At 53.7% G+C, this 21,471-nt stretch overlaps 1 protein-coding gene across 4 annotated transcripts in view; it reads left to right on the top strand.

Annotated features, from left to right (window-relative positions):
- LOC125352479 (muscular LMNA interacting protein) overlaps window positions 1–21,471 on the top strand; it is a 123,665-nt gene that overhangs the window by 53,212 nt on the left and 48,982 nt on the right. For all 4 annotated transcript variants that reach the window (XM_048347610.1, XM_048347611.1, XM_048347609.1 and 1 more), the window contains 2 exons: window positions 184–543; window positions 15,809–15,880. In XM_048347610.1, coding sequence (XP_048203567.1) covers window positions 184–543; window positions 15,809–15,880 — 432 coding nt within the window. The remainder of the gene's footprint in view (window positions 1–183; window positions 544–15,808; window positions 15,881–21,471) is intronic.

Below are 21,471 nucleotides of genomic sequence, written 5' to 3'. Positions count from 1 at the left end.
AAAGGCCGGTGTGCGGGGGGGGGGGGGGGGGGGGGGGCGGGGCGGGCTTGCCTTGCCCGTGGGCCGGCCTGGCCTCAGCACACGTTGTGGGGGCCGGTTCCACCCTGGCGTCAAGCTGGTCGGCGGGCGTGGCCGTGCCTCTCCCGCAGCCGCGTCAAGCGCTCTCCCCTCTCCCCCCTGCAGCTCCCGGCGGACACCCTGCTCCCGGGCCCCTGCGGTCGGCGAGAGGGAGCGCCCCGGACGCCGCCCGGCCCGTCGGAGGTCAGCGGGGGGCCCGCGGCCTGCGGCCCCCAGGGCATGCGGCCCGGCGACGTGTTCAAGGCCCGGTGTGTCTTCATCGTGGACTCGGAAGGGGAGGACGAGGCCACGGGCACGCCGGGGGACCCAGGATGTTCCGGGGTGGTGGTCGGCACGGCCGCCAGGCCCAGGTCCCTGCCCCTGACCTCGGCCGTGCCCTCGGACGGGGTCCGCCCCAAGGTTTGGGGCCCCCGTGCCCCGGCCTCCGGAGCTCCCCGGGACGCCCCGCCACCCGGGCCCGCCCAGGTAGGTGCGCCCTCGTGCTCAGAGGAAGCCACGCGGGCTTCCGCGTCCCCGTGGGCGCCCAGGGGCAGGCCCTCCCGTCCAGCCAGCAAAGCGGAGGCGGGGGGGGGACCCAGGGAAAGACAGAGGCCTGAGGATCAGGGGCCCACAGGAAGAAGACCCCAGGGCAGAGGGGCGGGAGGAGGGCGGGCGGGGGATGGGGGTGGGGGAGGGCCGCCTTCCCTTGGGAGCAGTCGTGGGGAGGGGGCCCGTGAGCAGGCAATCCTGGTTGACACGGCGGCGAGCCCCCTCCCAAGCAGCGGGGATCGTGGGCTGTGCCCCCACCCGGCTCCTTCCCCCAGAAGTGGAAGGAAGGCCTGCCAGGGCCTGGCCGTGGGGCGCCATTGGAATACAAGGCCGCGGGACGCCATGCGTGGGGACCTCGGGACGCCGCAGCAGGACTTGGAGGCTGGCCCCGAGGGGGGGGGCGGCGGAGGGGCTGACGCAGTTGACTCAGGGCCGGTGGCCCCTCGAGGCCCTTAGGGAATGCCAAAGCAGCTTGAGGGCCGTGTTGATTGGCAAACTGGTCTTTTTGTCCTGCGGACACTGGCTGCAGTGGAAGGGCTGGCGGTGGGGGGGGGGGCATCGCCACAGGTGAATCTCAGCGTCGTCCGCTGCCTTCCCGAGTCTGTGCGTGGTCCAGCCTCCCATGGCACTTTCTGGAAATGAGACGCTCTCTGTGTACTGTCTCCCACGTAGGGCCACCGCTCTAAAACCCTTACTTCTCGAAATTGGTCCCCAGCTAAGTATGAGAATAAAACACGGGGCTGAAGAGGCGGCTCAAGTGGTAGCGAGCACAGGCCCCGAGTTCAAACCACAGAACTGCCCGGAAAAAGCCCAGCCCAGCCCAGAATAGGCCAGAACACTGCGGGCGGTTCTCTCCTGCCCTGGGGCGTGGGGAGGAAGCCCTCCGGGGCCCCCCTGAGAAGAACTGGAGTGGGATGATGCCAAGGAGAATGGGAAATCCTCCTCACACCGGAAGCGGGAGACCTGAACAATCGCCTCCTTCCCTCCGTTTGACAGATCTTTTTCACTGGCCGTCTGTTTTGTTTTCGGGTGGTTGAATACATAGAGGTCAAACTAGAGGAATAGTTTCCCCCTGAAAGGTAATTGAGAAGCGGATGATAGTTCATGTCCTTTAGGTTCCCGATAGAAAGACGGGGCTCAGCCTGACTCCTGGGTGCTCAGCGCCGGTTCCTGGGAGGAACGCCGGCCATTACCTGCGAGTGCAAACCAAAGAGAAACAGCAGGGGGGGCCCTGGGGGGTCCAGCAGTGACCAGAGCCAGTTGTAGGTTTAGAGTCAAAGCCGGCAACAACCCCAAGATCGGGCGGGACACCAGCACGGCTCGGTCCAGCCAGAACTGCAGAGCACGGAGAGGTTCGTGTCCACCTGACAGCAACGCAGCCCTGAGTGGAAGTTTTGCCCGCGGGTTGTGACTGTCCGTTAGGAGCAGTGAAGCTAGTTTTTTTTTTTTTTTAAATGTCTTCATCTCTTCCCCTGACCTTTGCCCTCTCCGTGACATAGCCTCTGAGTTCTTTGTGCCAATATCAGGGGAGAACTCCCGGGAGAGCTTTCCATCCCCCCCCCCGTCCCCACCCCTCGAGAAGGGGGTTTTCCTCTGGAGCCCCTGTCTCTGCGGTTCCACGCTCTGTTCCTCTTCCCCCTGCTTAGCCACCCTGCCGCTGGCGAGGGAGGCGTGCGCTCCTCCTCCATCTCTGGGATGCGCTGGCTTCTGCTCTGAAGTCTCCATCATCACTCCCTTCCGTCCTGCTGTGACGGCCGCTTTTCTCTCTCTCCCTCCCGTGGCCGAGGGCCGCCTCTCCTTCTTCCCCTTTATCATAATGTTTTTGCCAATTACATTTTCTACTGGCAAGAATGACTCGTTCGTAACACAGGGCTTCGTTGTCACGCAGGCTCTTGTGGGGGGCTGGCACGCTGCCACGGGAGATGAGACCCCCACTTCCGGCCTGGCCGTGTCCCAGCTCGTTGGAGATGGGATCCGACTCGCTTCCCCCCGGCTGCCTTTGAACCCCACTCCTCCCGGACTCAGCCTGCCGGGTAGCTAGCATTACAGACGTGGCTGTGACAGTCATTTCAGAGCCCTGCAGGTCTTGTTTCCCCTAACGAGTTCCAAAATCTTTAAATGTGTAGCTCATGACAAATTAACGTCACGTGCTGTGCTGTGTATATTTGGTATGTCTTGAACGCAGTAATATCGATAGGTCATTTGACATATATCAAGTATATTTCTTGAAGTAGCATATTTAAGGAAACGTACTTTTTGTGACACGAATCTTAAAGTAAAAACAAAGTAAACCCTCTAAGGCTCGGAGTGTCGCTTTGTGGTAGGTCATCTGCTCGGTGTGAACAAAGTCTTGGATTTGATCACTGCAACCACCACCACCTCTACCATCACCACCAGCACCAGCACCACCACCACCACCACCTCTGCCATCATTACCATCACCACCACCACCACCAGCACCACCAGTACCACCACCTCTACCATCACCACCAGCACCACCAGAACCACCACTACCACCATCACCACCACCACCTCTACCACCATCACCATCACCACCGTCACCAACAACACCACCATCACCACCACCACCATCACCACCACCATCATCACCACCACCATCACCACCACCACCACCATCACCACCACCTCTACCACCACCACCACCATTACCATCCCCCCACAATCACCATCACCACCACCACCACCACCACCACCTTCACCACCACCACTACCACCTCTACCACCATCACCACCACCACCATCATCACCACCACCATCATCACCACCACCATCACCACCACCACCACCACCATCACCACCATCACCACCACCATCACCACCACCACATCACCACCATCACCACCACCATCACCACCACCTCTACCACCACCACCACCACCACCATCATCACCACCACCATCACCACCACCACCACCACCACCACCACCACCATCACCACCGTCACCACTACCACTACCACCATCAACAACAATGAACAAGAAATAAGGAAATGAAGAAACAATGCTATTTAAAATGAGGAAGGGATGGCATTGACCAAGAAGCATTGTACTCACACGTGACTTAGAGAATTGCAACCCTTTTTTATAGCTACTAAATAATAGCAACAAAAACAGAATAACATCGTCAGTTGCATCGAAGTCCTCTTAAATAACGGAGAGAGAGGGGATTGAGTGTGTGTGTGTAAAGCTGCACAGATGGTGTTGCGGGTGCGCTCAGGGCCCGGGCCCCGCAGGCTCTGGGCCAGAGCTGGGAGCTGAGGCGGTGGCAGTGGAGCAAAGGAAACCCGCGCAGCTCCAGCGGCCTGGAGTGCTCTGTGGACAGCGCGCGGGGGACGAGGAATCGTGAGCAGAACTCCTTCCCGAGGAAACTGGCTGACCGTGAGCACACGTCACAGGGCAGTCCGCACCAGGCGCCATTCTCTTCAGCTCGGGTGTGTGGCGCCTTCGACGGCTGGCACTGAGACTCTCGTCCCAGGAGAGAGGGAGGCCTGCAGAGCTGTCACCGTGGAGACGCTGGGATGGGGGGGGGCGGCCCTCAGGGAAGGCCTGTGGGAAAGATGACAGGAGCGAAGCCAGCCAGAGCAGCAGGAGAAAAGCCCGGAACGAGGAGAGAGCCGGCGACCACGGGGCAGGAAGAGAGAGGTTGGAAATGGAGATGTTATCAAGGCGATGGGGCCCCATGCAGTGGGGCTGGCCTGGAGTCCCAGCCTCCGGGAGAAGGTGAGGCAGGGGGAAGAGGCAAGGACAGGGAATGGACGCACAAGAAGAAAAGGAATCCTGAGGACGCTGCGAGCCGCCGGGCCAGCGAGGGCCGGGGCTGGGTGCGGGGGCCGGGCCCGGTTGTCGGTGGGCGCTGCATGGCCGGGAGCCCCCCCTCTGCTCTGCAGCGTGCACCTCCGGCGTGCAGGGCCGTGGGGCGTTCTTCCCCCGGGGGATCTGAGCGCGCTGGGCGGAGCCGCACGGTGGCAGGTGGTAGAGCGGTTTAAGAGTGAGGACTTGATGGAGGGCTTGGTGGTGAGCGTGGGCTGGAAAGAGACAAAGGTGGGTAGGAAGTTGAGAATGCTGTTGGAATCCAAGGTGAACACCAACAGGGAGTCGGGAAGGTGACACTGGATTGCAGGAAAGGCTCCAGCGCTGCGGGCCAAGGAAGGACTCCGAAGTGCCGAGGGGCGAGGCCCGCGAGCTCACGCCTGTAGTCCCGGCTACTTGGGAGGCCGAGGTCTGAGGATCTCCGTTGGAGGCCAGCTCAGGCAGGAAGGTCCATGAGACACTAATGAGACGCTTATCCAACTCATGATAAAAACCGGAAGTGGAACTGTGGCTCAAAACGTGGTAGAATGTCAACCTGGAGCAAAAATGCTCAGGGGCCCTGCACGCGCGTGTGTGCGCGCACACACACACACGCAGTGTGATAAAAGTCTCAGCTATTTATATTAGGGAAAGTACCACTTATCCTAATAGAATATTTGGTAGTTAAGATTCATAGACTTAAGGAAGTTGGAAGGGGTCATCTTTGTTTTAAAAATATGAATTGACACAGTTTTGACATAGTGGCAATTTGGCAAATAAACAAGATAAGTGAATTTGTGAAGTATGATGAAGTTACTTGTCAAGAACGTGATCAGCAGGCAATGGGACTTTTGTAGCTATTGGTATTAATGTATGAAATTCGTTACCAGGCACAGAACTCTTAAGGTGGCTCCCCTCATTTGAGGAGGAGAGACAATACACAGAAACAATGAGAACACCTTCTGTGGTGAAATATGCAAAACCTTAAGCCAAAAACTGTCACGGATATGCTATTATCCATGAAAGATGACTTCCTAAGCGCTGAAGACCAGTTCTATTACAGAGCATTTCGTAACTCCAAATACAGTGTTTCTATTCTTGCAATAATAGAAGCATCACAATTGCCTCATTAGTAATATTCGGCCTTAAATATATTTTCCCAACTGTGTGGATCAGTTATATAAATACCAGCCAAGCAGACTTGTTTCTAAGTAAAACTTGTGCCAGGGAATTTGTATTTCTTTTCTCAATCTGATCGAATTTGGCTTGATTTTCCCATTATCTCTGATTTTCTGATATTCTGGATTATGGCGACGTATTCAAATACTATTTATGGGGCAAAAATTTTGTGTTGCAAATATGCACATGGGTTTACATAGAAAAGGGATATTTTAGGCATGTTTGCTCAGAAACTAAGAAGTTAGTGAAGATATATTTGAGATGGCTAGTTTTAAGAGATTGTTATTTGACACGAAGATCTTTGCATCTGATCTAATAGAAATTCTCTTACTATAAAGAACCTGAGAGTTTAGGACACTAGACTTCATGTACATTTTCTGCTGTATGATTAATGCAATATGAATGTGTAAATATATACATATATATCTTAATACTCATTCATATTTTAAGTGGCTGATCATACCCGAAGTTATTTAGGCACGTATATTTATATTTTCTCTAATAGATTGGTAGAATAAAGTCAATAATTTTGAAGAAAAGTCTTCGAAATCTTTAGAACCACTTATTTCAGTACTAGAAGATTTAACATTTTTTATTGTTATTAAAAGACGATGGTCCAGAGGGGTTACAGCTACACCAATCAGGTAAAGAATACATTTCTTTTTAGATAATGTCGCCCCTTCCCTCACTCTCTCCCAGATTTTCCATAGGGAGTTTTTTTTTTTAATGGCACAAGAATACTTACAAATGATGTTTTATTAGCATATATTAATTATACCAAGGAGTTTCAGCAGCGAATGCCCACATGTGCATTTGATTTGCATTCGTCAAATTCCCCCATCTTTCAGCTTATATTTTGTCCCCGGGGGCTCTTGGCAGGTACTGTTAGGAAATCATAAATGGTTGGCTCTTGGCATCCTGGCTTGTGATTAGGAAATTGGCTTGGTTCAGAGAGGTTGTATTTATAAAACAACAACACCGTCCCTGCTTTTGAAGTACACGAACCTTGTTATCTTGAGCACAGCACAAATCGTTTGTTACACCGATCGTTTGTTAGAGGTTCCTTGGATGCCACCCCGACAGGGAGTCGGGGGCCGCGGGCGAAGGCGCCCCGTGCGCCCCGCCCTGCCCCTCTTGCGCCTCCCTGTCTGTGCTCACGCGGAGGGCGCCGTCACCCTGGCTCTCCCCGGGTCTTGTCTGCGTGGTGGTGGGCTTTCGAACCCGGGCACCTTCCTTCCCTCCTTCGGGGTGTGCAGTGTGTGGGGCCGTGGCGCCGGTCCGGGCTGTGCGCGCTTGGGGAGCCCTGGCAGCTGGGGGCTGACGGCTGTGGGGCCTGCGTTCTCACGCCGGGGCGCGTCTCGTCCGCTCCTCTGGACGGGGAGGGCACAGGGTCTCGTCCGCTCCTCTGGACGGGGAGGGCACAGGGTCTCGTCCGCTCCTCTGGACGGGGAGGGCACAGGGTCTCGTCCGCTCCTCTGGACGGGGAGGGCACGGGGTCTCGTCCGCTCCTCTGGACGGGGAGGGCACGGGGTCTCGTCCGCTCCTCTGGACGGGGAGGGCACGGGGTCTCGTCCGCTCCTCTGGACGGGGAGGGCACGGGGTCTCGTCCGCTCCTCTGGACGGGGAGGGCACGGGGTCTCGTCCGCTCCTCTGGACGGGGAGGGCACGGGGTCTCGTCCGCTCCTCTGGACGGGGAGGGCACGGGGTCTCGTCCGCTCCTCTGGACGGGGAGGGCACGGGGTCTCGTCCGCTCCTCTGGACGGGGAGGGCACAGGGTGGGCGCGGCCGAGGCGCTGGCGCACGGAACGCTTTTCCGAACAGGTCCCGGGGTGGCGGTGGGGCGGGGGCCCTGCCCTCGAGCCGGGCTTACGTTTAGTTTCCAGTTCCAGCTCTGGGTCCTTAGCCAGGCCGCCCCCCCACTTAGTCTCGGGGTCTCCGGGTCCCCCTTGAGGCCGGGGCCGGGCGCGCCGTCGCCGGGTCCGTAACGTCCTCTCTCCATCTGTCTGTCTGTCTGTCTGTCTGTCTGTCTGTCTGTCTGTCTCTCTCTCCTCCAGTTCGCGCCTCCCGCTGCTCCCGAGCAGTTTGCCTGTAAAGCGCCTGCTTTCCCCTGGGTGTCTCCAACTAACCCGCCACCGCCCAGCCGGGCCGGCCTCCCCGCCGCGGGCGCCTCGCTCCTCCCGGAGACCCGCAGCCGCGCGCCGGGGGCGCGGGGGGCCGCGGGGGAGGACGAGACCGGGCGCGCCCCGGCCCTCCCCGCGCCCCCGGGCGCCTCCCGGGGCGTCCCCGGCCCCGCGCCCCCCGCGCCCCCCGCGCCCCCCAGCCCCGAGGCCGCCTACCTCCCCGTCAGGATCGTCACGCACGCCCTGTCCCCGAGCCCGCGGCCCTTCCCCGCCTCGGCCTCCGCCCCCGCCGGCCCCAGCCGCGGCTCCTCCACCGGGAGCCTCTCCACGGCCGCCGGGGACCCGCGCCCCGCGCCCTCCCGGCTCGCGCTGCTCACCGCCATCCTCCGGTCCGGCCCGCCCCCCTCCTCGCCCGGCTCCGGGGCCTCCCCCGCGCCCGCCCCCGGCCGCCCCGCGCAGCCCGCCCCCCCCACCCCGAGGAAGTCCCGCTCCAGCTCCTCCCTGGGAACGCCGTCGCCAGAGCCCACGGACCTGCGGGGGCCCCGGCGCGCCCGGACGCCCCCGCTCCCGCCTTTCCTCGCCAAGTGCCCCCGGGCCCCCGCGCCCGCCCCGGCCGTGGGGAGCGCCCCGACGGTGCCCCCCCTCCCCGCCCAGCGTCCTCCCGCCCCGCCAGCCTCCCCCTCCTCTCCGACGGGCGGACGGGAGGACGCCCTCTGGGGCCCCGAGGAGCCGGGGAGCACCGCCGTGCGCCCCAGCGCCTGCCCGGGCGCCCAGGCACCCGCGGGCCCCGTGCATCCGCCCTGCGCTCGAAGCCCGCCACCCCGCTCGCCCCAGCGCCGCTTCCCCCCGTCCCCGGCCCTGTCCAGCCTGCTGGACCGATCGCAGGCGGCGGCCACCCCGGGAGCAGGCCCCCCCCGGAGCCCGTCCCCCCCCAGCCCCGGGGCGGCCTCCGCCTCGCCTCCCGACCCGGGGTCCTCTGCTCCCCCTCCCACAACCCGGCCCAGTAAGTCCCCGCTGCCCGGGGCTGCGGCTCTGCATCCGAGTTGTGGCGGCGGTGATGCGCCCTCTGCAAGAACGGGGGCCTCTGAACGCACGGGCCCCGGCCCGGCCCCGCCCGGCTCCCTCAGGAGACCCCAGGAGCCGGCTCCGCCTGGGCGGCCCACCCGGGCCACCCGCCCGGAACATAGCAACCCCAAGGTATTCATTCTGTGTTGTTCGTTTACCTGCATGGTGCATGGTGCATGGTGCATTGACATGTGGAAGGATACCTTTGACCCCCAGGGAGAGATCCTCCCCGGGGCACAGGGAGCGTTGGAGGCACTGTGCCATGACCTGAAGGGAGAGGTGGGCTGCAAGGCTCTCTGTAATCTCCCCGGCTTCTGTGAACCTTTGCCTCGACCTCCTCCCAAGGTGATTCCTTCCAGCAGTGCCTCCAAGGGCATTTGCTCTCATTCTGCACGGAAGTGGCTGCAGAGACAGAATGACAAGCAGCCAGCTGAGATTTGGAAATAGGATGCGTTTCTGGTTGCTTCATCACAGGGACCCTGTTATTCTTCACAATTCTCCTATCCTGACAGCATTGTGGATAGGGTTAGTGGAAAGCAGAATAAAGTCATCGATGTAGGCCCATGATAGGGCCAAATCAGTTTGAAAACTTGCGTTTCCCTTGCCCACACTGGTTTATCAGGATCAATTTCCTCTCCTTTCTAACAGGTTGAATTCTTTATTAGTCTACACGCTGAAAATGAAATGAACGTGGATTTAGCTGTATACATGGAAGGGCAAAAGGGAATAGAAAATTCCTTGATAGGTGAACCTTCTTTGATTTAACATAAACTCCCAGTCTTAGTAATTATGAACTATGAAAGAATGCACAAGCCGGGCGTAAAGACATAGGAATGAGAGGAGAGCAGCGCTGGGGTTTGGGGGCTCCGAGGCCTCGCTGAGCAGGGAGGTGAGGACAGCATTTCCTTTCCCGCGAGAGGAGAAGGCTGGAGGAAGCCACGCCGGCGCGGCTCAGGCTGCGCTCAGCACGGCGGGGTCGTTCTGTCGTTCTGTGAGGGTCCTAGATGCGGAACCAGGTGGGGATTTGCAGCTCCTCGCGTGGGAACAGTGCCGGGGTCGAGCTCTGGAGTTCCAGGAAGAGTGTGTGAGTGTGTCATCTTCAGATGTTGAATGTGCCATTGAAGAAATCCAGTGACACTCGGGGTCTTGGTGTCTTAGACAATTCAAGCTAAAAGGCATGTGTTGCGAAGAGGAAATGAACAAAAGCTTTACGTGATCAAACGATGTAGGTGTCTCTGCGTTGTCTCTTGTCTTGCTAATGTAAGGACACCAACACAGCCGCTTGTGAAGTCAAAGAGCTTCGAGTTTAGGCTGGCTGCACTCACCGATTCTGAAACATAGGATCCTAGAACACAGCTGGTCATTAAATTAAAATGGAAAAGCTTGGAGGATGTCAGCTCAAAGTGTGGGCTCTATCCCCTTCGATATTGAAGTATAATGGAATTGTTGAAGATGCTGAGCTGGATGTAGACATAGCACAATTTGATGCACATCTTTCACTGATGGAGTGTTCTGGTTTTTGCTCTGATTGGTATTATGTAATTGATGTGTTAATTTCAGATGTAGCTTCAAGATTCGGTCTTGCTCGCTCATGAGCCTCTCCCTGGACCGCATGCTCAGGCTGAGCTTCGACGCGCGTCTCTGTAGCCAGAAATGCTTACTTCCCCCTCAGAAAACTGGAAACTACACAATTTACCCCCAGGGCTGTGTTTGGGCTTCTGGTATATTCTGCCTTGACTTGAAAAAGAGTTCATTTTTTCCTCTAGTGAGCTAGCACGGTGTTTTGTGTTGAAATGGGAGTGGTCCTTAGCTCCCTGGCGTTTTCTGCTCTCTGACAGTGGGAGGAAGATCTCTTCCAACTTTGAAAGCAACCTGGGGTCCGCCACGCCTCGGAGCTACTTGAATCCACAATTTGTTCTCAGATGCAGGGCCTCCGTAGCTAGCGCTCTCCTTATTAAGCTCCCTTTCCTTTAAGGCACCCCGACTTTTCTCATCACATTGGGCAGGAGACCTGGCGGCTGTAGGCACCGGGATGACTGTGGCCATGTCTGCAGAACCAGGGGTGAGCTAAATAATGACTCCAAGTTTAAATAAGAAATACATATTGAACAATAAATACAGACCCGGTGCCTTCCGGATCTGGGAGCGCCTTCAGACTCCACACGTGAGAAGCGATGACGGGTAATCCCGTGGCGCACCCCGCTGTCTTTCTGTGGGAAGGCTCTGTGTGGTGTGGAGAAGGCCCTGCCCCGCTGGGTGAAGGGCAGCGGGGCAGCGTGGCGGTCCCAGGCCGGTGTTGGTGGCTAGGATTCGGGAAGGCGGAGTGCCTTGAGGGGATGGACTCAGCCCGGAAGCGGGGTGCTTGACCTCAGGTACAACCACCAGACTCGCGGCCCCTGGGGGGCGGTGGGCGAGGACGGAGGTGGTGGCTGTTTCTGAAGGCCGCTCTCTAGTCTGAGTCGAGCTCGGAGGAGGGGTGGGAGCCGTCGGAGGGCTTTGGATAGATAAATGGCTTGATTCCGGCTTCCTGGTTAGAATCTTCAGCGAGGGCGGGGGTGGGTGTAGAGCGCACGGCTGGGATGGGTGCTGGCCGCCATCTGCGAGGGATGACCGGAAAGTGGGGACGGTGGCTCTGGTCAGGGCAGATCAGTGAAAGTCGAGATGATGACTTGCCGAGTATTTGTCACAGGCTGCGTAACAAACATTTCTTGAAACGTCTTCAGAGCTGTTCATTGAAGGGAAGACGCAGTTGCTGGTTCTAGTCCCATGTGCCCCCTCTCTGCTTTCCCTCTCACTGTATTTTCATCCATCTCCTTCACTGGTCTTGTGTCTTTCTGGGGACTCCTGACTCCCATTGCTCTTCTTTCCCTGCAGTCACTTCGGCCCCGGTACAGGTGGGTTCTGTGTGCCGTCCCCTGGTCTCCCCTTGGCCAGACAGGAGTCCCATCCCTCAGGAGTCTCCGCACTGTCATAGGGGTGCCGTGCGGTTTAATCTCAAGAAGTGACTTTTCAAAGACACACACACACACACACACACACACACACGTGTGTGTGCATGCAGATCCAAGATCCTGAGGTCAAATGTTGCACGTCCATATTAGGACATGCTATTATTGTCCTCGGCACATGGGTGTTGGATAAAGATGGCTTTTCTCTCTCTCTTCATCTAAGGCTAGAATAAGAGATGAAGAGCTAACGTTGGTGCGTTTCCATGTCCCCTGGGGTCTTACTCGAATGTAAACTATCTACTCTGATAGACTCAGAAGGTGACTGGTAAACTACAGTATTCCAAAAGAAGCATTATTTGTTATGTTGCCAGAAATAGGAAAAAAAAAGGTAAATCAGAGCTGGAGCAGGGGGCAAAGGAGCTGTGGTGGCCACGTGAACTTTCCCAATCCCTGCCTCTTCCACGCGTGTCTCTGGGCCCAGTCGGCAGCCTCCGGCTTTCTGGTGGCTCACTGGAGATGAGTCTCATGGACTTTCTTGCTCAGGCTGGCTTTGAACCGTGATCCTCAGATCTCAGCCTCATGAGTAGCTAGGATGACAGGCGCGAGCCACCCGTGCCCGGCATATAGAGGATATTTAAGAGAGATTTGTTGAATCTTAACTGAAATTACAGACTATTTTTTGTACTTAAAAACATGATCTTCAGGTGGTTGTACAAAGGGGCTGCCATTTAAGATACACTGTATCTTGATCAGTGTCACCCCTCCCACATTCCCACCCCTCCCCCCTCATCCATCCCTTCCTTCACTCTTCTTTTTTTTTTTTTTTTTTGCCAGTCCTGGGGCTTGAACTCAGGGCTTGAGCACTGTCCTTGGCTTCTCTTCTTTTTTTGGTTTTGCTCAAGCCTAGCACTTTGCCACTTGAGCCACAGCACCACTTCTGGATATATATATATATGGTGGTGAGGAATCGAACCCAGGGCTTCATGCATGCTAGGCGAGCAATCTACCACTAGGCCGCATCCCCAGCCCCCCTTCACTCTTCTTAATGTCATAGAATGTACGTTGGATTCTCGACTTCATTCTTCCCCTCTTCATTCTGCTACCCTTTTCCCTTCCGCCCCACCCCACTCCTTTGAAGTACCCAGTTCCTGGTGTTTATTTTGTGGAAGTTTGACTTTGCCTTTCTAAGGAATTATAGTATTTGAGTTCTCCCTTCAATCTACCGTATTTCACTTAGTACATTTGCATACTGTCCAACATGTTGACTTAGGAGTTTATAATCTAAATCTAGCTTCCACATATACAGGAAAACACACATCCTTTGTGTCTCTGAGCTTGGTTTACACACTGGGCTGAAAGACCTGCTGATTAAAAACAACAACAACAACAATCACTGAAAAGATAGAAAACCTATGCGGGACATTTTGTGACTGCGACAAGACTAACCCAAGAGTAATGGAGGAATCAATTTAAAGCAAAATAAACTCCAAAAGATGGCAAATGAATCCAATGGCAAACAAGGAGCCACTCAATTAAAAGGGATAGAAGACAAACAAGCCAATGAAGTAAAGAAGTCATTACAAATCTTAAAAAAAAAAGACTTCAAGAAAGAGAAACTCTGAAAAATAACCAAACAGAAAGCAGATAAATTGCAGACTACAAATTACAGAGAGAGAGAGAGAGAGAGAGAGAGAGAGAGAGAGAGAGAGAGAGAGAGAGAGAGAGAGAGAGAGAAGAGAGAAGAAAGAGAAGGAGAGAAGGTGTCATGGCACTGTTTGTCAGATTTGGGTTTAGGATTTCCCTTCTGTGATTAACTCGAGGTGATTCTCACCTCTGATACACAGGCTCTGATTTCCCTGATCGGAACACTTCACAATCTTCAACGAAGGACAACACGCATTCCAGGTTAGAATGAAGACCGCCGTCCTTGGGTCTGGCGGGATCGTTAGGAGAACGCGGGGGAAGCGTGCAGCTAGCACCTATCAACTTCTAGCAATGGAAAGATCCTTCCACCCGGCGGGGTGCAGCAACTGTGCGCCCTACGAGAAGCTCCGTGGCTACTCGTTGCCTGGCTCGACGGCGGAGCTCCCTTCTGCAAGCAGCCACGGCGGGGCCCCCGTCTGCTCTCTGTGGGACGCGGCAGCCGTGGCTGCCTGTCCTCAGGATGAGACTTTTGAGCAAAGCCTAACGATGCCCAACGAGAAGATTCAGGAAATAGTATTAAAGAAATCCTGTCTTCATCGTCTCTGATGAGAAGCCACATGTCAAAGGAGATAGAGTTGGGGCGAGGTCCTGTTCCACATGGCGGGCCTGTCACCTTCAGTCCGCTTTTCCCAAGGAATCCCGAGGGCTGAGCTTTCCCAACCGTGGGATGAGAGAACGCAGGGCTTTGCCCAGTCCTGAATGTCAGCTCTGATTGCCCGAGGGCTTCATTTCAAATCTGTGTCCAGAGACGAGCCTGCTGGGCAACACAGGGCGGGATGGGCGGGTGTGAAATCCCAGGCTTGAGGGGAGCTGGCTGGCCTTCAGCCGCTGGCCCTGGGGAGGGGCTGGGGTCGGGGTGGGGGCTCGGGGTGGGGGCTCGGGGCCCAGGGGACGCAGGAGACCCGCGCGAGGTGACAGAGCGTCTTAGGAGGGGGAGCCGCAGTGTGGCGAGCAGAAAGCAGAAGGCAGGCGGACGCTCGCTCTGACTGGAGACCTTGTGCCTGCTTTGCTGTGTGTGTGCACGTGTGTGCGTGAGAGCTCACGTGGATGTGTGTGTGCAAATGAAGGTGTGAAGGTTTGAGTGTGAGTCTACTGAGTTGACGGGGGGGATTCGTCTGGTCACCTGGCGTCTGGCTCTCGGTTGCTGATTTCTTTCTATTATATCGAGTGTAGCGGACAGAGAGAAGATGAAAAAGGCAAAGGCAGGCTGTGCTTGGCTTCTGGCTGGACAGGGCCTGGCGCTCAGGCTTCAGACAAACACAAGCCTCTTAGACTAGGTGACCTTGATGACCCCCGCAAACCCAGGGTGTCATTTTGCTTGGCTATCCTCTCTTCTTGGTTTATTTTCTGGGGGATGGAGATGGCCAGCTTCCCGTAGCTCTGTGCCCTGGGCCCAGAGCCGCTGAGGGGATGGGAGGCGCCACCGTGATGCCAAGCCTGAGACCGAGAGAGTTATCCATAGTCAAAATGGACTTTCGAGTCTGCATTTTATCCCGACTCGGCCATACCCTCTGGCTTGCTACTGCCCCACAACACGGAGCTGCATTCTTCTGAGCTTCACTTAACACTCAAGATATTTCTTTTCATTTACTTTATTACCACCAGAGAGATGTTAACAAAGTGCAGGCGATTCTGATGAGATACACGCGTGAAGGGCAGGGTCTTGCCCTCCTGTTCCATTATAGTTTTGCTACTGGTATAAACTGTATTAGTATTATTGATTACTGCTTCTGCAGTAATCAATTATTGATTAAAACCTTCTGCTTAGCTAAGCACAGTGGTTCATGAAGGCAAGGCCAACTTGCCAAGACTTTTTTTCAAAAGCCTTTGTTCAAAAAAAAAAAAAAAGCAAAAAACCCCAAGCCTTAATAAACCTATGGCTAAATGTTAAATTTTATAATCTTTGGTTTTATGAATGATGCAATAATATATCAAAAACTCAGTTAAACTTGTTGGCACCATCAAATAAAAACTCAGGTAAACTTGTTAGTTAATTTTGGCACTGTGAAAGGAATATGTTACTATTCCTTTGAGAATCGAGCAGCAAGATCTTCCCTCAGCCTCGCGCTCTTGAGAATGCAGCTCATGAGAATTTGTTTTTGAGGAATGTACATATATTTTCATGGACATGGATGTTTTTAAGCGGGGGTGGGGTAGCATGTGGTTGCCTGTGATTTCTAGGCTGGTGGTTTGCTGTGACGTGTTCTTGCATCTCATCCTAATAAGATATTAACAAGGCAAACTAACGTTTCCCCAGAAATAAGTTGTTCAAACACAGTCACTGTTCAATTAATGGCTGAGCTCGGTAGAACTGTCTAGCGTTGTGTCCTCTACCCCCTTTTCATCTCCACTCTTGCTTTCTGGTTGTCCATTCCAGCCCTACAAGACCACGTCCAGCTACAAGGCCTTCGCGGCGATCCCTACAAACACGCTGCTTCTGGAACAGAAGGTCAGTATGGCCGCAGAGCCGCGCGCGTTTCGCGTTGCTGATACCCACGCTGTAACGAGCGCTCCAGCTGTGGCCGGGAGCTCTCGCTCGGGGGTGGGTAGTGGTTTCCCTGCAGGGACTCAGCGACCGCAGCTGCGTTTCGAACGCGGGACTGTGGTCCTCATCCGGAGCCACGCCTCCTCCCCCGGGCCGCGCCAGCCGCAGACCCCACCCGCGGGAGGGGGAGGAGGGTGGCGCTCGCTGCTGCGGACTGCGCATTCGCACGGCTTAGCGATTCCATTTGGCTATTAAAATGTACTGTCAGTTATGGAATCTCAGGATGTTAGCTCACTGGGGAAATAAATGACGGTTTCGTGCTCAGTAAGCCCCTTCCATATGCTCAAGTGAAAACCAAATGCGAGTTCCTATCAGAGTCAAAGCGAAATCCGTTTCCAAGGCTGTGAAATTACATATGTTAATTTTATGGTGATTTATTTAGACTGTTTATCTGTTAGTGCATTAGCAGATTTCCTCCCTGTGTAATTTTAGCACCTCCAATACTGTTGCGATCATTTATCAGAATGGAATGCTTCTCAGCCACGTGGTGTTTTGATCGCTGGTGTGTGAATCTACTTTTTCATTCTTTCATTGTGATCTGGTAGACAAAACACAGTAAAGGGGAGTGGGAAATGCTAACTCGGGTGCAGGTGAACATTAAGTGGCTCTTGTTTCCTATAATATGTACCGCTGGCAATAATTCCCAATCAACCACACGCGTTCTAGAATCCACCCCGTGCATGTTGAAATGCACTGAAGGGAGGCCGCCTCTCCGGGAGAGCCCTGTCCGCCAGCGTCAGCTTCCTCCCCATCTCTGCCTTTTGTCACCTGCGGAGAGATGAGATGGGCCCCACATCCCCTGACGGGGTAGCATCGCAGCTCTGTCTCTTGCTGCAACCGGCCACGTTAACTTTGCATTGAGAAGGCTTAGGACTTCCTGAACATCTTCTGTGTGCCAGGAGGCTGGATATTAGCATTTGTTTCCGAATCTCTGTCTACAAGCCTTCTTCCGCCTCTTCCTTCTCCACCTCCTCTTTCTCCTCTTCCTCCTTCTTCTCTTCCTCCTCCTCCTCTCCCTTCTCCTCCTCCTCTTTCTCCTCTTCCTCCTTTTTATCTTCCTCCTCTTCCACTTCCTTCTCCTCCTTCACTTTCTGCTCCTCCTCCTCTTCCTCCACTTCCTCCTTCTCTTCTCCCTTCTCCTCTACTTCCTCCTCCACGTCCTCCTCCTCCTCTTCCTCCTCCTCCTCCCCCACTTCCTGCTCCTTCTCTTCCTCTTCCTCCTTCTAATGACTTATGTCAAAAGATTCCCATCGGTTAGCTATGACGGATGAAAATCGTCATCACCACCCCCCTTCATCAGGGTGTGTGGTGGAGTGTCTAGTCAATCTCTTCAAGTTTATATGATACAGGCTTTGTGCTTTGATTTTTAAATAAATCATTCTGGAGGAAAATTACTATTTTTTATTTGATACAACGAAAGGTAAAGACCATTATACTTAAGTTAAAATCATGTTATTTTAAGGAGGATTATATATAATCAGTAGTATATAAATAGATTACATATAAGCAACAGTATAGTGTCTTTTGGCACAGATTGTCTTAGGACCATAAATATTTGAACTACAAAAAGTCACAAAATGTAATGTAAATGTTTTCTTCCTTGGATCCTTTGTGTAATTCTACGTATTTTTCCACTGACTTCCTCTTTTTGCAGCTTCTTCAACTGAAACTTTGTAAGCATTTTAGATGAGCATAAAACCTCATCTAAAGGTTTTCTGAGTTCATTGTTAGCCACATTTCTCCACTGATGATGTGTTGCTTCTTTATGGATTTCTAAAAATACCCCTGCCAGTTTAGTCCTTGCTGTCCATCTGTTTGTGCAGTAGAACCGCCCCATGCCACTGAAGTGAAGGGAGTTATTTCTGAGCTGGGTGGGGACATTGGGACTCCCGTCTTGAGAAGCTCCTCTCTGGGGGATAAATCTTCTCGCAGGGGCTTTTCTGGGCCCCTCCGACACCGCACAGAGCGTAGGCGGGCTCACCTCGCGCCCTCGCTGTCAGTTGTGCTATGGTTCACACTGCAGAATGGCTTGGAGATGGAATTCTCACAAGGAATCCAAGCCCTGGCTCTCTCCAGACAGTGTAAATCTATAGGGGGCTGCTTATGGCAAGTTTTCCTCTAGAGTATATCATATGACTAACAAGAGACTGGAATTAGTTATAGAATATTTAACCGTGTGTGTGTGTGTGTGTGCGCGTGCACGCGCGCGTGTTTGTCCTGGAGCATGAACTAAGAGACTAGAAGCTGTCCCTGAACTTCTGTGCTCAAGGCTAGTTTGTGTGCTACCATTTGAGTCACAGATCCACTTTCACTCTTTTTTTTTTTTTTCTTTCTGGAGTTTATTGGACTTTTCTGCCCCGGCTGGCTTTGAACTGTGATCCTCAGATCTCAGCCTCCTGAGTAGCTAGCATTATGGATGTCAGCCACCAGTGCCTGGCTATATAACTATTTTGAAAGCAAGACTTTCTGCAAATGGAACATAGGCACCTCTTGCAACGAGAGGTTGGGCTATCATAAAATTATTGGATCGGTCTCAGCCCTACTCGCCCCCGGATGAAGCCCATTACTTTCAAAAGCGCACATTTTGTCGGCAAATGTGTTTTTCCTGATACTTCGGTTTTGTGATTTATTGCGGACATCAGAACTTAAGTTTCTAGATCATTCCACAGCTTGATCATTGCCCAGCCCACCCCATGAACGTTTAGGAGGGAAGTATTTTACGCTGAGGTCTTAGCGAAGGCTTTCATGTATGCTATCATATTTGAATGTGAGAGCTGCAGGGTCGTCAGACGGAGCCCTGCCAATAAGGATCTCTCCCCAGACTGACACGAGGAGGAAATACCAGTGGCTATCAAGTAATCAGATGCATTCCTGCTGGCAGCCTGGAGACAAAATGCCTTTGAGACAGACGTCAGCTCCAGTCTCAATATGTGACTGTTACCTATGTCGCAGAAGGTTAAAGGCCTCTCTCTCTCTCTTCCTCTCCCTCTCTCTCTCTTTCTCTTTCTTTCTCTCTCTCCCCTCCCTCTCCCTCTCTCTCTCATCTCCCTCTCCCTCTCTCTCTCTCTCCCCCCCTTATTGACTAATTTTTCTTTTATCTGGGAAAGACAGTAACAGAAAAATAGTTAAATCACATCTATTAATATGTCAAATAAATGAATTGGTTATTTTTTCATTGTGTAACTGTTTGAAGAAAAGGAAAATTGAAGGAAGTAATATGCACATGACATCAAATTCTATGCATTTTATTATTCCACAAGTGATTCATATTATTTCATGAAAAATAGTTTTTTTCCTTGAAGGCAATTGCGATTTCTCCATTCCCTTCCTTATAAGTGTTTAGAAGAATACAATTAGACCTAGGGTTAAATAAAACCTTCTGAATGGCTGATATTACTAGTTGCCATTTTCAAACAATATTTGTAAGCATATGTGTCTGACAAAATTCTAAAATAGCTTAATTCTCTATGTATCACATAAAAAAATAAGAGGATTCATCATTTCACTGGAAGTGGAAAGTGTTACTCCTTTTTCTTCAATGTAGAGGAAAGGAGAGGATAGCTGTCTTAATGGCCACAGTAGAAACTATCATAGAAAAATAGCAAAGCAAAGGTTAGCTCTGGCTTGTCAGTTGTCAAATCAATCTATTCTAAATCATCTGTCTAACTTTTAAAGCAAGAACTGCTAAACTGTAATCGGATTCCGCATGCCCTTGGGTGGAACTATTTTAAGAAGTCCCTGAGTCTCAGCAGATTAACCAGGCCTGGCTGCTGGGTTAGGGCATACTGTGTACCGGAACCATAGCTATCTCTTCATCTAAATGAACACAGCTTGTGCAATGGACGGCTGAGGGGTTCCAGTCCGCTAGCGGGTTATCCTGGAGTGGGTGGCATGCCGTACACCTCTGTCAGTGAAAGCACCTATTTACGTCACACCGGGCTGCGGACACACCCAGGCTTCCCTGTCTTTCACGAATGCCCCACTTTGCAAGCGACGTTTGCAAGCGTGTTTGTGACTGATGGACTGAATGACCGGCGTCGGGGGCGGGCAGGTCGTTGGACTTCCCTCGTTCATCCCGCAGCGCCTGGATTGCCGTGTGGCGCTGGAGCTGAGGGCCAGGGGCCTGCCCAGACCAGGAAGACCAGGAAGAGCACCACTGTCATGGCACCGGAATAATAATAATAATCGTAGCGTTGATGACAAACATTGAGCAGCACAGGGGCCCCTTCGGCGAGCCTTCCTTTGAGGAGCTGTGCAAGACCTTTGGCTCAGGCAGGAGAGTCGGTTGTGACCGGCACAGCGGCTGCCTGGCTGGGCAGGCTGGGCACCGAGAGCTGATGTCCTGGGCCTCCCCACAGCTTTGTGAACAATTTGATGCTCAGAGAAGCCCGGGAAAGCCCCCCGCGGTCGGGGTGAAAGCTAGCACGCGGCTGGACTGGACCTCGAGGGAGATCTGATTGTCCCTCGGCCTGACCCCGCTCCCGTGGCAAAGGTGACGTCAGGGAGCAAGGTTAAAAACAATCATAAAGCACGGAGTGATGACGTTGGGATTTTTCTCTTGGGCACCTTTTTTCCCCACCATTACTTGCTAAAATGTGTCGCTAACCTCATCAAATTAGAGTAACAAAAGTGTTTTTTAAATGAGGAGCAAGTCAGAAGAAGTGGAGATAGAAGACTTGAGTGAGCCAGGCAGGGATTACACCCCAGCCCAGCTCTTCCCGTGGGGCCGTGGGGTTGAGTGAACGAGGCCTTGGATGGAAAGCGAGAAGTGTGTTCTTCACTGAACGAAGGAGAAGTGGGCGCCCCTGCCATTGATCTGTGCTAAAACGGACTTGAAATGAGCTAATAGTGCGTAAAACCGAACCTCACAACGAACGGACACGTCACCCTCCACACTCTGGGGGCTAAAAACACATCAAACAGAGTCCTCAATTATTATTATTATTTTTTTTTGCTAGTCCTGGGGCTTGGACTCAAAGCCTGGGCCCTGTTCCTGAGCTGCTTTTGCTCAAGGCCGGCACTCTACCCCTTGAGCCACAGCGCTGTTTCCGGCTTTTTCTCTTTACGTGATGCTGAGGAATCGAACCCAGGGCTTCATGCACGTGAGGCGAGCCCTCTACCGCTAGGCCGCCTTCCCAGCCCGAGTTCCTCAGTTCTTAAGAGACTTAGCTCTATTGTATGAGAACAAACGGCTGGCCAGCACCCCCAGGTCTCTGAGTGTTTGCGAGCTCCCTGGGCTCACAGTGTGCTCCCCTCCCCCAGTTTTCATAGGCACGGAATGCAAGTGGAGCTGGAGTCCCGGACGAGAGAGAGGCCAGCGAGGAGGCGCGTTTCTGGGAGTGCCTCCTCCCTCCTGGAAGTGGCTTTGTGGTAGCCAGGCGGTCTCACTGCCTTCCCGGGGCACGCCCTCCAGGCTGCCCGCTTAAAAAGAGGATCGGACGGATCCTGCTCCACATCGCGTGCGTTTGGTTAGTTCGTTTAATCATTGCTAAAGC

The sequence above is a fragment of the Perognathus longimembris genome, chromosome 6 (genome assembly GCF_023159225.1).
Source record: "Perognathus longimembris pacificus isolate PPM17 chromosome 6, ASM2315922v1, whole genome shotgun sequence".
Lineage (NCBI taxonomy): Eukaryota > Metazoa > Chordata > Mammalia > Rodentia > Heteromyidae > Perognathus > Perognathus longimembris.
This window is presented reverse-complemented; position numbering and strand designations above follow the sequence as displayed.